At 52.3% G+C, this 16,721-nt stretch overlaps 1 protein-coding gene across 9 annotated transcripts; it reads right to left on the reverse strand.

Moving 5' to 3' along the window:
- Positions 1-1,069: 1,069 nt before the first annotated feature.
- On the reverse strand, positions 1,070-8,119 carry APOBEC3H (apolipoprotein B mRNA editing enzyme catalytic subunit 3H). 9 transcript variants are annotated; one of them, XM_033233929.1, is made up of 6 exons: positions 7,979-8,095; positions 7,581-7,760; positions 4,896-5,052; positions 3,821-4,088; positions 3,406-3,530; positions 1,070-1,458 (listed from the first exon to the last, which is right to left on the reverse strand). In XM_033233929.1, the coding sequence occupies exons 2-6, from the start codon at positions 7,628-7,630 to the stop codon at positions 1,369-1,371; spliced, it is 690 nt and encodes a 229-aa protein (XP_033089820.1). In that variant the 5' UTR covers positions 7,631-7,760; positions 7,979-8,095; the 3' UTR covers positions 1,070-1,368. The 9 variants fall into 9 exon arrangements, 4 of the variants coding, with proteins under 4 accessions (XP_033089820.1, XP_033089819.1, XP_033089821.1 ...); XM_033233928.1 differs by having other exon boundaries at positions 1,070-1,461; positions 7,979-8,087; XR_004442503.1 differs by having other exon boundaries at positions 1,070-1,461; positions 3,406-4,589; positions 7,979-8,108.
- Between the last annotated feature and the right edge of the window lie 8,602 nt (positions 8,120-16,721).

Here is a 16,721-nt window from a genome sequence, read left to right on the forward strand (position 1 = left end):
TCTGCCTCAGCCTCCTGAGCAGCTGGGATTACAGGCGTCCACCATTACATCTGGCTAATTTTTTTTGTATTTTTAGTAGAGCGGGATTTCACCATATTGGCCATGCTGGCCTCGAACTCCTGATCTTGTGATCTGCCCACATCGTCCTCCCAAAGTGTTGGGATTACAGGCGTGAGCCACGGCACCTGGCTGTTTTTTGCTTTTTTCAATCAATTTTATGGGCACCTCTGCTCCATAGAGTTTGACCTTATTTATTTGAACACAGATACTGAGAAGGGACAGAGGTTACCTGGACTATAAAATAATGCAGTGATTCTAGACTCAACAGGGAATCTTTCAATAGAGCATTGTTGTTGTTGTTTGTTTTTTATTTTTATTTTTTTGGTGCTGTAGAATAAAATCCTTTGTACATTTTTTTTTTTTTGAGATGGAGTTTTGCTCTTGTTACCCAGGCTGGAGTACAATGGCGCTATCTCAGCTCACTGCAACCTCCACCTCCCAGGTTCAAGCGATTCTCCTGCCTCAGCCTCCCAAGTAGCTGGGACTACAGGCGACCACCACCACACCAGGCTAATTTTGTATTTTTAGTAGAGATGGGATTTCTCCATGTTGGCCAAGCTGGTCTCAAACTCCCAAACTCAGGTGATCCACCCACCTCAGCTTCCCAAAATGCTGGTATTACAGCATTTCGGTGAGCCACCGTGCCTGGCCTTTTTTTCTTTTTCTTTTTCTTTTTTGAGATGGAGTCGCACTTGCTTGCCCAGGCTGGAGTGCAGTGGCATGATCTTGGCTCACTGCAACCCTCACCTCCTAGGTTCAAGTGATTCTCCTGCCTCAGCCTCCCAAGTAGCTGGGATTACAGGCACGTGCCACTACACCTGGCTATTTTTTGTATTCTTAGTAGAGACAGGTTTTTGCAATGTTGGTCAGGCTGGTCTCAAACTCCTGACCTCACATGATCCACCCACCTCAGCCTCCCAAAGTGCTGGGATTATAGGCATGAGCCACTGCACCCTGCCTTAACTCAGTATCTTAGTCCATATGTCCTATAACAAAATACCACAGACTGGGTGATTCATAAACAATTGAAATTTATTGGCTGAGCACCTCAGTCTCCCAAAGTGCTAGGATTACAGGCATGAGCCACCGTATCTGGCCGGATTTACAGACTTTAAAATTATCTTTATTTTTTCAATTATAAAATTATTAACCCACTTAGAACAGAAAAGCAATATGGAAAAAGGAGGAAAGAAAGGTCTTCTGTACTTGGATGGGGCCAGGTTTGGGGCAAGGAACCGGCACTGTGGAGCTTGGTGCTTGCCCACAGGACCAGCAGGCTATGAGGCAACTGACATGCCCCAGGGAAAGTCATCTTGAGTTGCGTCTTGATGATGAGGGGGTTACGGGTCCAAGCTGCAAACTTCTTAAGCCATTCTCTAAAACATCCACACTCCGGGACTGCTGAGATGGAAAGAGAGAAATTAGGAGGTATCAACTGGTGAGACATCACAGGGAGGAAGGGAGGGAGAGGTGAGGATGAGATCGTCAGGAAGAGAAAAGAAGTGGCACCAGAAGGGCCAAGAAGGCCTGGAGAAAAACAGGGAGGTGACAAGAGCTCCTTAGAAAAGGGAGATTGTCTGTTTACTCTGTTGATAGTTTCTTTTGCTGTGCAGGAGCTCCATTTAATTAGATCTCAATTGTCAATTTCTGTTTTGGTTGCATTTGCTTTTCAGAATTTAATCATAAATTGTTTGCATAGACCAGTGTCCAGTAGAGTATTTCGTATTTCCCAGGTTTTGTTCTAAGAGTTTTGTAGTTTGAGGTCTTACATTTAAGTCTTTAATTCATCTTGAGTTATTATTATTATTATTATTATTTTTGAGGCGGAGTCTTGCTCTGTCGCCCAGGCTGGAGTGCAGTGGCACAATCTCAGCTCACTGCAAGCTCCGCCTCCTGGGTTCACACCATTCTCCTGCCTCAACCTCCTGAGTAGCTGGGACTACAGGTGCCCACCACCACGCCCTGCTAATTTTTTGTAGTTTTAGTAGGGACGGGGTTTCACCGTGTTAGTCAGGATGGTCTCGACCTCCTGACCTCGTGATTCACCTGCCTCAGCCTCCCAAAGTGCTGGGATTACAGGCGTGAGCCACGGTGCCCAGCCCAGGTGATTATTATTTTTTTAAGCAAAGCCTCACTCTGTTGCCCAGGCTGGAGTACAGTGGCACGATCTCAGCTCACTACAGCCTTCGCCTCCCTGAACTCATGCAATCTCCCACTTCACTCTCCCAAATGGCTGGGACCATGGGCACATGCCACCATGCCTGGCTGATTTTTGTATTTTTTGTAGAGATGGGGATTTGCCATGTTGCCCAGGCTGGTCTTGAACTCTTGGGCTCAAGCGATCCACCTGCCTTGGCCTCCTGAAGTGCTGGGATTACAGGCGTGAGTCATCATGCCCAGCACATCTTGAGTTAATTTTTTTTTTTTCTTTCATGACAGAGTCTTGCTCTGTTGCCCAGGCTGGAGTGCAGTGGCATGATCTGGGCTCACTGCAACCTCCCACCTCCCAGGTTCAAGCAGTTCTCCTGCTTCAGCCTCCAGAGTAGCTGGGATTACAGGCGCAGAGATGGGGTTTCACCATGTTGGCTAGACTAGTCTCAAACTCCTGACCTCTTGATCCGCCTGCCTCAGCCTCCCAGTGCTTGGATTACAGGCGTGAGTCACTGCGCCCGGCTGAGTTAATTTTTGTATATGGTGAGGGGTACACATGGACATAAAGATGGAAATAATAGACACTGGAGACTCCAAAAGAAGGGAGGGTGGGAGGGAGACCAGGGTTGAAAAACTACCTATTGGGTGCTATGTGCCAGTAGACTGGGGGACTCAAACCTCAGCATCACACAATATATCCATGTAACAACCCTGCACATGTACCCCTGGAATCTAAAAGAACAAGAGGGAGCCCCTGGTGCGAGAGGAGAACTCCCCCAAAAAAAACAGGCAGTGGGGCCGGGCACGGTGGCTCACACCTGTAATCCCAGCACTTTGGGAGGCCAAGGCGGGCAGATCACTTGAAGCCAAGAGTTCAAGGCCAGCCTGGGCAATATGGTAAAACCCTGTCTCTACTAAAAACGCAAAAATTAGCTGGGCGTGGTGGCGGGTACCTGTAGTCCCAGCTACTTGGGAGGCTGAAGCACGAGAATCACTTGAACCCGGGAGGCGGAGGTTGCAGTGAGCCAAGATCGTGCCACTGCACTCCTGCTTGGGTGACAGAGTGAGACCCTGTCTCAAAAAAGAAAAGAAAAAAAGGTAGGGGTAAGCGCAGTGGGCAGAGGTGTGAGGGGGTGCGGGGCTGCAGCAGGCGGTGGAGGGGGGGAGGGGGCAGCAGGCAGGGCAACTCCTCACCTTTATCCTTTCAAGCCGTCGCTTTATGGTTCGGCTGTTTTTATCTAGCTCCTCTAACTTCTCAGAGGGGTTGAAGGAAGGCGGTTCCTTGTGGTCCACAAAGTTTTCCCAGCAGTCAGTAAACTCTGAGATCGAAGAGGGAAACCAGACAGGCCCCAGGGGCAGCAGCTGCAGCGCCAGGAACTCTTGCTTCCTTTCCCCTCTCTTCCCTTCCTCTCCCTGGACATTGCTCTGTCCGGGGAATTCTCCCTCCTGGGTGGTGTCGGATCTTGGGCCTCCACCGACCCACAATCCTTCCTTCTTGGCTTCCCACAGATGCCGCCCCCTCCACCCTCCCACCTCCCCCGCCCCCTCCCTCGCCAAACCTGCGTCCCCGGGGGTTTGCCCTCTTGGAGCTGCAAAGCCTCTTGCCTACCTGGGAGGCCCATGACCTCCACCGGGACCTGGGATCCACACAGAAGCAGCAGCCCCTCCTGATAGTGCCCGAGCCAGTGGTTGTACAGGCGGGAGGCGAAGATGCGCAGGTTCAGATGGTGGTGAGCCTTGATGAAGTCAACCAGCTCCCCGGCACAGGAGGGGCAGGGGCTCCACGTAAGGTAACAGGTGACTTGGTAGCACTGGGTTTCGTCCAGTCCCATAGACTCGATCTTGTTAATAAAGCGAATTTCTGCATGGTGCTTTTTCTGGGGAGGGTCCCGGGAGGTGAGAATAGAGAGGCCAGGAGTCACGTGACTGGCGGGGGAGGGACAGGGGCGGGGAGGGGGTGCGGAGGGGTCTGTCTGGTGAACTTTCTAGTGCGTGGCCCTGACTAACACAGAGCAAGCACCCGCTTCCTGCCTTCCTTGATTTCTACAGTCCTGCACTCACGCCCCCGTGTGTTAATTCATCTGTCCCGAGGCTTCCACAGCTTTCTCTAAATTGGACAAAGATCCCAGTGTCCAGAGGAAGAGACAACACCTGCACGCCCCAGTCCCGAAGCTTTGCGGACCTTGCCTTTGGACACCCGCCTAGGAGGCTGTGTCCAACCTGGGATGATCCTAAACAGCAGGTGAGAGCGGGGCGGGGGGCGGGGGGCGGGGAGGCAGGGTGGGTCTGGGCTGGCAATAGAGCGGAGGACAGGGATGTGACGGAGTTGCACTCAGACCGTGGCAGGGCACCTCGGCTTCCCCGAAGTAGTAACTGAGCTGAGATTGGGAGAATGAGTAAATGAGAGGAGCAGAAGGAACATTCTACAGAAGGGATTCCACAGAAAGGATTCTACACAAGGGATGACTTCTTCAGAGGCCCGGGGACGGGAAGGAATGGCGAGCGTCCTAGGGAAGCTGGGCCACTCAGACCCAGCTAAGCCAAAACCCAGGCAGGGACCGAGGGTTAGGAAGACACAGAGGGTGTTAAATCAGCAATTGAGAAATTTGTAGGCAGGCATTTCATGCACACATCAGATGGGTTTAGCCCCTGCCGGGCCTGTGCCCAGAGAGCCCGTGCGGCACCTTGTTTTTTAAGTAGCCTCTGGTAGGCGTGGAGCCATTCTGCGGTGTCAGCTGGTAACACAAGAGGGCCTTCCTCGGGTAGTAAGGCTTGCTGACACTGCGCTTGTTGTTAAACTGTAAGCTGAATGTTTTGGCTGTTAGCAGAGCCATCGTGTTTCTGTGCAACAGAAAGGGAAAACCAAAGATGAAGGGAGCGTCATCTGGAGTCACCCCAGGCTCAAGCCACTTTTCAAACCCAACTCTTTTTTGTTTTCTGAGACGGAGTCTCCCTCTGTCGCCCAGGCGGGAGTGCAGTGGCGCGATCTTGGCTCACTACAACCACCGCCTTCCAAGTTCAAGTGATTCTCCTGCCTCAGCCTCCCAAGTAGCTGGGATTAGAGATGCCCGCCACCACACCCAGCTAATTTTTGTATTTTTAGTAGATACTGGGTTTTACTCTGTTGACCAGGCTGGTCTCAAACTCCTGAACTCAGGTGATCCACCCACCTTGGTCTCCCAAAGTGTTGGGATTACAGGCGTGAGCCACTGCGGCCAGCCAAACCCAACTCTTTCTGTTCACTTGGACCCCTCTCCTTGGTGAGGGAGGGTCTCCCCTTTAGTTGTTGGCCAGGAGGACTGTAGTGGAGGAGGGGGAAGAAGGGCTGGCAGGAGGGCAGAAGGAGGGGAGTGCTCCCTCGCACCTTGTCTGCTACTTCCCATCCTCCCACCTGGGAGGGCACCCGCTGCTGCCCACAGCTGAGGCTCTTTGCATGGGACTGCCCTGACCTCATCACTATTCTGCCTGGGTTGGGTGGGGATCCCCTGCCTGAGAACTGTGGGTGTGCCTTTCTGGCTCCGCTGAGCTCAGACCTTCTCTGAGCTGCTCACACGCCTCTCGCCTGAGTCCCAGATCCCTCTTTCCAGCTGCAGTTGGACACCCCTCCTTGAGGTCCACAAGCCTCTCGACCCCTACATGTCCAATACCAGAACCCTTCTTCTTGGGGAGTGATGGAGTGGAGACTAGAGCTTCCTCTAACACTATGCTCTTTGCTTAGGTGTGTGTCTCACAATTTTGTCTGCACAAACACAGAGTTGGGTGAACAGGAAAAGCTGTTGTCACCAAGGGAGCGTTGTGACAGATTTTTGGCTGAAGGAGTTACATCGATTTTGCTCTCTTGAATTGTGATTACATTCTACAGAGGATTCAATTTTGGATTTTGCTTTTATTTTATTTCATTTTATTTATTTATTTATTTTTGAGACAGAGTCTCACTCTGTCATCCAGGCTGGAGTGCAATGGTGCAATCTCGGCCCACTGCAACCTCTACCTACCCAGTTCAAGCAATTCTCCCACCTCAACCTCCCAAGGAGCTGGGATTACAGGCACCCTCCTTCATGCCCGGCTAGTTTTTGTATTTTTGTAGAGATGGAGTTTTACCATGTTGGCCAGGCTGGTCTTGAACTCCTTTGACCTCAGGTGATCCACCCACCTCAGCCTCCCAAAGTGCTGGGATTATAGGCGTCAGCCACCGCGCCCGGCCAGGATTGTGACCCGTGCTGTCTCCCTGAGGGCCTGAGCTCCCTTTCTTTGGCCTCTCTGATTGGTCATTGCCCTTCTACTCTCTATTCTGCTTTCTGGAAAACCCCTGAGCATTTCAAGCCTCCAAATCCTGAGAATTTCTGCAGCTTTCCCAAGCAGGAGGAGAGGGGAAGAGAAGATGCTGGCAGGGGCAGCAGGGCCAGGGTGACCTCTCCCAGTTCGGGGCCCCAGCCCTGGTCTTTCCGGGGACAGATCCCCCATCCTCGCAGTATTTCTGCCACCCATCCTCCAACCCATTAAAAATAAGAAAAGTGAATAAAATTCTCCACTTCAAAATAAGAGCTCTTACTATTTCAGTTCAGTTAATTCCTGGCATTTTACTATTCATGTTATTTTGTTTTTTTTTTTTTTTTTTAGTTTTAGTAGATAAGGAGTCTCCCTATGTTGACCAGGCTGGTTTGGAACTCCCGGCCTCTAGTGATGATCCTCCTCTCTCAGCTTCGCAAAGTGTTGGGATTACAGGCATGAGCCATTGTGCCTGGCCAGGCAGGAGAATGGGGTGAACTCGGAAGGCGGAGCTTGTGGTGAGCTGAGATCGCGCTCCAGCCTGGGAGACAGACAGAGATTCCGTCTCAAAAAAAAAAAAAATCAGAGTAGCACCTCCATCCCCCAGGCCCAGGCCCTCTTCTAAGTGCTGAGAGAGTCTGAACTCATGTGATGCTGCCGGAGGGCTACAGGGGCCATTCCCATCTTACAGAGGAGGGGCTAGAGGCTCAGAGAGGCGGGGTAACCCGCCCAGGCCACAGAGCTGGGGACAGATGGAGCTGGGGCCCCTTTCCAGGCCAGCCCTGTCCAGCCTCTGCATCATGGGGCCCTGCAGGAGGGAGCCATTGGGGATCAGGCTCTCTTCTTACTAAATTTTAAATTAAAAAATTTTAAAAGCATTTCTCCTGATCATTAAGTTTTTCCCTATATTCCATGTTACTGGTGTCATTATAAATGGTGAATGCTGATTGTGAGGAGGAGCGTGTGTTCGGGGTCATCTGCATCCTCCTCTGCCCGCAGTGGAGACATCCTTGGAAGACAAGATTTACCTTGTGCTTCAGAGACCATTCCCTCCCCACACCTTCTCCTAAGACTCTGTATTGAAACAAAGTAAATCTTACAGAAAGTTCATCAAAGCGCTGTGAACAAAATTCCAGATTGCTCCTGTCATCCTTTAGTTCAGTTCTCCCAGTTTCAGAACCCAGGAATGGCAGGAAGCACACAGAGGGAGCACCCTCCCAAGGTGGGGAGCACCAGCCCAACCATGACTTTTAGGGGAGAGTCTCAGCCAGGGACCTGGACTGGGGCAGTTGGGGGAGGCAGCCCATTCAGAAGCAGCAGTGGGGCGACCACACAGCAGGGCAAAGAGCTTGGGTGGGAGTGGGGGCGGCAGGGGAGTCAGAGGGGAAGGAGCCCAGGGATGGGATTGGGGCAGCGGGAGGCCAGGGCTGAGGCCCAGAAGGGCTGCCAGGCAGGAAGGGGCAGCAGAGGACCCAGTGGACAGAGTGGGCAGCGGTACCTGATCTGTGCTTCTGGCCACAGCTTCCTTAGCAGGCTTGCCCCTGCTTGTCTGGGGCACTAAGTTTCACTTTTGTTTCCAGGCAGCTCTCCCAAAAGTCACCTCCCAGGGCTTGATGAGGGTGGCTCCACCCTCTCCCTTTTTTGGGGACTGGAGTGGGAGGGCCCTGGGTGCTTCAGATCCCTCAGGCTCCTTCCTTTCCCTACGTTCCTCAGGCTTGGCAGGGGAAGTCTGATGGAGATGCCTCACCTCCCATCCTCCCATCCCCAATTCCCTCCCCAGGTACAGCCAGACCCAACTCCCTCCCCAGGTATAGTTTACAAAGGAACAAAGGCTGGATGCAGTGGCTCACACCTGTAATTCCAACATTTGGGAGGCTGAGGTGGGCAAATCACGAGGTAAGGAGATGAAGACCATCCTGGCCAACATGGTGAAACCCCATCTCTACTAAAATACAAAAAATTAGCCAGGCGTGGTGATGGGCGCCTGTAGTTCCAGCTACTTGGGAGGCTGAGGCAGGGAAATCACTTGAACCTGGGAGGCAGAGGTTGCAGTGAGCCAAGATCGCACCACTGCACTCCAGCCTGGTGACAGAACGAGACACTGAAAAAAAAGAGAGAGAGAGAGGAAGGAAGGAAGGGAGGGAGGGAGGGCGGGAGGAAGGAGGGAAGGAAGGAAGGAATTGATGGCTGGTCATGGTGCCTGTTATCCCAGCACTTTGGGAGGCTGAGGCAGGTGGATCACCCGAGGTCAGGATTTCGAGACCAACCTGGGCAACTGCACTCCAACCTGGGCAATAAGAGCGAGACTCCGTCTCAAAAAATAAAATAAAGTATAATAAACGAAAGGAATAGAAGCCACAGAGAAGAACAGGGATCCAGACCAGGGCTGAGACCACAGGCCAGATGTCACTCCCCTGGTGGGCAGGGCAGGCTGCAGCCCCCTCCCCACCACCCCACTGACCTTTGTCATTCAGCCTCCTGGCAGGACCCTGAGCCTGATGTGAAATGAGCACTGGGGTCAGGGCTCAGGACTGCATCTCCAGCGGATCCAGTGCCCATTACCTAGCCCAGTCCCCAGATAGCACTGGGAGGGGAGGACGGTGATCCTGACAGTCAGAGGAGGTCCCAAGCACAGAGAGGCTAAGATACTGTCCCCAGGTCACACAGCAAATCAACAGCAGAGCTGGAGGGCTGGCCAGGGCTTCCTGTGTCCCTCCTCCCCCACAGCTACCTGCTTTGAGGTTCTTCATTGCTCCATGGAAAGAGGAGGAGAGGAGACATGAGGAAGGGGACTTACTGCTCCTAAAGGGCCTCCCAGGTTAGAGATGAAGGACCTGGACTTCGCATTTGCATCCTGGAACCTGTGTTCTCATCTTCATGCATATCAACCAACACCCTTCAGATCATAAACACCAAAGAGCCAGGTCAGGTGCCGTGGCTCATGCCTGTAATCCCAGCACTTTGGGAGGCTGAGGCAGGCTGATGACCTGAGGTCAGGAGTTCGAGACCAGCCTGGGCAACATGGCGAAACCTCGTCTCTACTAAAAATACAAAAATTAGCCAGGTGTGGTGGCGGGTACCTGTAATCCTAGCTACTCGGGAGTCTGAAGTAGGGGAATCATTTGAACCTGGAAGGTGGAGGTTGCAGCAAGCCAAGACTGTGCCACTTCACTCCAGCCTGGGTGGCAAGATCAAAACTCCATCTAAAAAAAAAAGAAAAGAGAAAAACTAAAGAGCCCCAAGGAAAGTTGAATCCCAAGGGCGAGGACTAGGGGCAGTCACTGCAGAGTCTAGGTTCCATACCAAGGAGTCCCACTGAATCTTGCCCAGCTTGTCCCTCCATATCCTCCCGCCCTGCACACCCTGACAGCCCCCTAGACCCTGCATGGCCCCTGGGGTCACAGGAGCTTGGGTGGGAATTTAGAAGGTTCCTGGGAATGGGATCCCCTCCACCCTATCTGTCCTAATGTTGGGGCTACAGTCCATGGAAGATTCCAGAATAAGCGGGGACCTGCCAGAAGCGACATCAGATCTGCACTCTGTAGTGCTGGTTAATCAGAGAGCTGAGTCTCCCAGGCTGAGAAGCAGGGAGGATGGAAAGGAAGGCGGAACCCTTTCCTAGTCCTTCCCACAGGCAGCATTCCCACTGTTCCTCCAGTGAATCCCTGCAGCAGAGACCCTGTGCTGTCTAGGACAGGCCTCTGCTTAGGTGTTGTCTCCAGGAGGAGGGGAGGTTTGGCCTGGCCACTGTGGCCTGTGTTTGTTGCTGGAAAAGGGGACCCGATCCGGACTCCAAGGATGGGTTCTTGGATCTCTCACAGGAAAGAACTCAAGGTGAGCCACAGGGTGCGGTGAAGTTATGATCGTTTATTAGAAGCTCCCGCACTACGGACTAGGGAGGCCTCAGAAGGCAGAAGGAAGAACGTCCCGTCTTTGTTTTAAGCTTCTTTTTTTTTTTTTTTTTTTTTTGAGACGGAGTCTTGCTCTGTCACCAAGGATGTGGTGCAATGGCGTGATCTCAGCTCACTGCAACCTCCACCTCCCAGGTTTAAGAAATTCTCCTGCCTCAGACTCCTGAGTAACTGGGATCACAGGTGTGCAGCCACCCGGCTAATTTTTGTATTTTTAGTAGAGAGGGGATTTCACCATATTGGTCAGGCTGGTTTCAAACTTCTGACTCCTGATCCACCCAAAGTGCTGGGATTACAGGTATGAACCACCATGCCCGGCCTAAATCTCCCCTTTATAAGGACACCAGATTTATTGGATTAGGAACCACCCCGACGACCTCATCCACTGTGCCTGGCCTAACTCTCCATATATTGGAGTCTTTTTTTTTTTTTTTTTTTTTTTTGAGACGGAGTCTTGCTCTGTCGCCCGGGCTGGAGTGCAGTGGCCGGATCTCAGCTCACTGCAAGCTCCGCCTCCCGGGTTTACGCCATTCTCCTGCCTCAGCCTCCCGAGTAGCTGGGACTACAGGCGCCAGCCACCTCGCCCAGCTAGCTTTTTGTATTTTTTAGTAGAGACGGGGTTTCACCGTGTTAGCCAGGATGATCTCAAACTCCTGACCTCGTGATCCGCCTGTCTCGGCCTCCCAAAGTGCTGGGATTACAGGCTTGAGCCACCGCGCCCGGCCAGCTTGGAGTCTTATCAATGTAAAAGCTAAGCTATGTCCACATGCAAGCGAGCTGACAGTGTGACAAAATTTATTACTTTGTTGATTTAAAGAAAGTTATCCAGGGCCTGGCATGGTGGCTCACATCTGTAATCCCAGCACTTTGGGGGTTCGAGGTCAGCCTGGCCGACATGGCGAAACCCCATCTCTACTAAAATTGCAAAAATTAGCTGGGCATGGTGGTGGCGCACCTGTAATCCCAGCTACTCAGGAGGCTGAGGCAGGAGAATCTCTTGAACCCGGGAGGCAGAGGTTGCAGTGAGCCTAGATCCTGCCACTGCACTCCAGCCTGGGTGACAGAGCGAGACTCCATCTCAAAAAAAAAAAAAAGATATCAATGAGATATACATATCTTATTTAAAGTGTATGATTTTTAAATCATGGTCTTTTGGTTTAAAGAACAATAGATTGGGCCGGGCACAGTGGATCATGCCTGTAATCCCAGCACTTTGGGAGGCCGAGGCGGGCCAATCACCTGAGGTCAGGAGTTTGAGACCAGCCTGGACCAACATGGAGAAACCCCGTCTCTACCAAAAATACAAAAATCAGCCGGGCGTGGTGGCACATGCCTGTAATCCCAGCTACTTGGGAGGCTGAGACAGGAGAATCGCTTGAACCCAGGAGGCAGAGGTTACAGTGAGCTGAGATCAAGCCATTGCACTCCAGCCTAGGCAACAGAGCAAAACTCCATGTCCAAAAAACAAAAAACAAAAAACAAAAACCAAAAAACTCCCATCTCCAAAAGAAAAAGAAACAAAAAACAATAGATTGAATAATCCCTATAATGATTGAAGATGTTACAGGCTGGAGTCCCAGAAAATATCTTGGCATGCCTTTGAACTTTGACTTCATTTGTAATTCAGTTTTTTGTTTGTTTGTTTGTTTTTTTGAGATAGAGTCTCACTCTGTCACCCAGGCTGGAGTGCAGTGGCACGATCTTGGCTCAATGCAGCCTCCGCCTCCCGGGTTCCAGCAATTCTTTTGCCTCAGCCTACCGAGTAGCTGGGACTACAAGCGCCCACCACCACGCCCAGCTAATTTTTGTATTTTTAGTAGAGATGGGGTTTCACCATGTTGGCCAGGCTGGTCTCAAACTCCTGACCTCAGGTGATCCACCTGCTTTGGCCTCCCACAATGCTGGGATTACAGGCGTGAGCCACTGCACCCTGCCTGTTACTCGGTTTATCTAGGTAATTTAGTTTGACATCAAATACACAAAAGTACAATAAATGCAAGCCCTGATGGGAAATTAAGTAGGTGCTTACCAGGAAGGATGATAGCTTTCTCCAAATGAGGGGGAATCACGTCTTCCAAATTTGTTGAGGTCCAAACCTCACAGCCCAGATCAATGGGAGGAAAATAACCCTCCTAAGAGGAAATCTCCCAAACAGGAGGGGAAAGGCCCCTCCCCAACCTTATCTCAAATGAAACAGAATGCAAACCCAATTCTGCAGTTTTGTCCAAGAAAGATCTGCCAGGGGGCAGAGGGGGTTACCAGTGTGGGTACCTCCTGCCGTAGTGCTGTGGGCTGCTGATTCCCCTGGAAATAAGTGAGAATTGGATCCCACTTCTGACCCCATGTATGTTGAAGTCAAGATAAAACTGTGGAGAGAAATTTCTAGATTTAATGTTTTATTTGGGAAAAAGAATTGCAATTCAGTGCGTACATGGAGAGCAAAGGGAAGATTAAAGATTTTTTTAAAGGAGAAATATTTGTGTTCCTCTTTCAGAAAGTTAATGGGTCCTAGGACCTGGGTTCTAGGGAGCTGGCAGGTTGCATTGATGAGCCACTGTGGTAGGCACTGTGAGTCCCAGCGTTACAGCGATTTAACTCAGAAGCTATAGGTAAAGCTGGTTTTGGGGTATGGTGAGCAGTTTCAGCCATCAGGCTTGTGGAAGTGAGGTTTTGTAGCCTGAGTGGTTTCCCCTCCTGGCTCCTGGCCTCTGAATTAGGCGTGACAAGAATGACCCAATTCTTAGCATCAGTTTTTATAAGAGATGTTTCTCAAAATTTAACTTTCACGCTTATGTATATTTCTAGTACCCATTTATATTCAGTTCAATGATAAGATTCAGGTATGATGGGGAGATGGGAGGAGCCAGGCTAGGGGCCCCAGGATGGGAGGGAGGAGATTGGGGGATGGATGGAGGTTGCTCTGGAGGCAGAAAGCAGCCTCTCACAGGCAGGGTCAGGAAAGAGGGGAGGAGGCAGTGAGGTGGGGGGCACTGAAGAGCGGTACTCAGGGCAGGAGCAGCTCAGAAGGCCCAGGCAGGAGTGAACCTGGTCCAGGACAGAGGGAAGGCGTCAGGAGGCCGAGCAGGAGCCAAGAGGAGTGAGGGAATCAGCTGTGAGGCTACCCTCCAGCTTAGTAACAGGAGATGGGTAGTTTTCACACAGTCCCTTGCGAGGCCAGTGTGGCGTATCTCTCTTGTACACAGTATTCTCAACAGTGTTCAAATTCTGAGATAGAGGAGAAAACAGTCAGGCCTGGCAGACCTCTGTCCCCTGACCCTGGGCCTAGGTGTGATCTCCTGGCTGCCAGTGCTGGCTCAGTCCCTGCAGGCTCTCCTGGGACATGGTCCCAAGGGCATCCCAGACTCCCTTGGCCTCATGCTGTCCCTCCCCCTCTGACACTCCTTAGGCCCCAACCTCTCACCCTTAGAAGACATGATCTGCACACGTGCCCCTTTGTCCTGCAGTCTGTGAAGCCCGTGCTGGAATCCCGGGTCACAGTCGTGGTAGAGGCGGGCAGTGAAGATGCTCCGCCTCGCTTTGTTGTGCTCAGCCAGGAACTCGGCCACTTTCACCACATGGTCCGGGCCGGGGCTCCAGGGTATGAACAAGGCGATCTGGTAGCACTTGTAAGGAGGCAGCACGTGGCAGGTCAGGACGGGAAGCACATTTATGCTCCGTGAGACCGGCTACTTTTGCCCTTTCTCACTGCAATGTCAAGGAGAGGAGACAGCTGCCGGCAGTGGCTCATGCCTGTGATCCCAGTACCTTGGGAGGCCAAGGCAGGAGGATTGCCTGAGCCTAGAAGTTCAAGACCAGCCGGGGCAACATGGAAAAACCCCATCCCTGTTAAACACACACACACACACACACACACACACACACAGAAATTAGCTGGGTGTGGTGACGCGTGCTTGTAGTCCCAGCTACTTGGGAGGCTGAAGTGGGAGGATCAGTTAAGCCCGGGAGGTTGAGGCTGCAGTAAGCTATGATCTTGCCACTGCACTCCAGTCTGGGTGACAGAGTCAGATCCTTACTTTAAAAAAATGTATAAATAAAGAGGGGAGACAGATGTCTACAGGCAAACAGGCTCGCTGCTGACACAGACCTCTCAAGGGGTGTGCCTTGCCCTTTATGCTCTTCTCTGCTCAGGGCCGCTCTCCCACTGAGGATGCCCTTCAGGGACTCAGGAGCCTTCTGTGTTCTCAGAACCCTCCGACAGGCAAGGCCACATCCTTCCATCCTGAAGACTCAAGGCCCTGGTAGAAGGGATGTGACTCAGAAAAGGTGCCAGAGTCTTGCTTGACTCCCCACTATCCCCCTCCCCCCCACCCCAGAAAGCCCTGTGCACCGTTAGGCAGGTGTGGAGGCAACTTTTTCAGACTTTGACCACAGAGGCCGCTTTACTCCTGACCCGGGTGGCTCTCTGGGAAGCTGTGCCTGCCGGGGTGGTGAGGGCCGGAGAAGGCAGTGGGAGGAGGATAGGGCCCCATCTTGGAGGGCGGCCGAGGTACAGACGCTGAGGGGCAGCAGGCACCTTCCACGGCAGCCCATCCTGTGCCTGTGGGTTCCAAAACCACAGCGCTGCCGGTGGCATCACCTCCCCGAGGGCTTCCTGGGTGGAGGGGCTGGACCAGACCTTGTGGGCAGGGAGACTGCCATGATGTCAGGCAGCTTGACTCAGGGAGAGGAGGAGACTCAGATTGGCCCAACGCCTGGTGCGTGCCAGGTCAGTCCCAAATCCAGCCTCCACTGCCCTCCAAGTGCACAGCTGAGAGGAGGTATAATTGCCCCCACTTTACAGATGAGTAAAGAGAGGTTTCAGGGGAGGTGATGTGCTGAAGTACCTGACAGTAGCAGGCACAGTGGGCTGTTAGACCCAGGCTCGCCTGCCCGCCCGCCAGTGCTTTGGTCTCCACTCTCCAGGTCCCCATAGAAGCGTGTGGAACCATTACCCCCTGCCCCAGAGTGACACAGAGAGTCACGGTCTCTGTCCAGAATTTTCTGACTGGCACAGGGCAGACCTGATGGTGAGCGTTGTTGCTCTGTGTGCAGGCACGGGCCTGTGCCAGGCCGCCTCCCCCAGCCCTGCTCCTGACAGTCCCTGGACCACCCCCACCTCCATCTCAGTCTTCCCACCCAGGGAATGGGGCCACAAGCTCACTCCACCCTGGCCAGCTCCCTGAAACACACCAGCATCTTGATTAAGCAACAACTTTCCCTGCTGTCTCCAGATGGTCATTCATTCTTCCATGGGTAGGAAATTGGAAAGAAAAAAGCAGTAGATCTTGAAAATCTGTATTTATTCTGAGGGTGGGGTAGGGGGATGATATTCACCAAGAACTGACTGGAATCATGATTTTATTCCCTTGAACTTACCCAAGAACAGCTCAGTGCTGGCTCTGCCAGCCTGTCCAACCATCATTAGACTGCATTGCCCTCCATGCTGGGATCCTGATGGGTTTGTTTTATTTGCCAAGTGGAGTGGAGTGGGTGGCAATATGTCCAGCTTTTCCCAGAGCACAGCGCAACAGAAGTTCATCGTGACTGCCCATGACAGACAGCCTGGGGCCTGGGATCCGATCTAAAACTAGCACTCACGGCTGGGCATGGTGGCTCATGCCTGTAATCCAAGCACTTTGGGATGCCAGGCTGGCGGATCCCTTGAAGTCAGGAGTTTGAGGCCGTCGTGGACCAAAGTAATGAAACTCCATCTTTACTAAAACTACAAAAATTAGCCAGGCATGGTGGCACACAACTATAATCCTAGCTACTTGAGAAGTTGAGGCAGGAGAATCCCTGGAACCCTGGAGGCAGAGGTTGCAGTGAGCCAAGATCGCGCCACTACACTCCAGCCTGGGTGATAGAGCGAGACTGCCTCAAAAAAAAATTAACCAAACAGAAAATACAAAGCACACTGTAAAATGCCTGTAGGTTACACGGATAAAACACTGTGCCTCCCGGAGACACTTCTTTTTCTCGCTCTGTCGCCCAGGCTGGACTGCAGTGGCCGGATCTCAGCTCACTGTAAGCTCCGCCTCCCGGGTTTATGCCATTCTCCTGCCTCAGCTTCCCGAGTAGCTGGGACTACAGGCTCCCGCCACCTCGCCCGGCTAGTTTTTTGTATTTTTTAGTAGAGACGGGGTTTCACCGTGTTAGCCAGGATGGTCTCGATCTCCTGACCTCATGATCCGCCCGTCTCGGCCTCCCAAAGTGCTGGGATTACAGGCTTGAGCCACCGCGCCCAGCTCCCGGAGACACTTCTAAGCACAGGTGACAGGGGTCAGTTCCTGAGGAGTGACAGCTCCGCCCCCATTTCGGCCTCTGCAGCAC

This window comes from Trachypithecus francoisi, unplaced genomic scaffold (genome assembly GCF_009764315.1).
Source record: "Trachypithecus francoisi isolate TF-2019V2 unplaced genomic scaffold, Tfra_2.0 Lachesis_group14, whole genome shotgun sequence".
In the NCBI taxonomy this organism is placed as follows: domain Eukaryota; kingdom Metazoa; phylum Chordata; class Mammalia; order Primates; family Cercopithecidae; genus Trachypithecus; species Trachypithecus francoisi.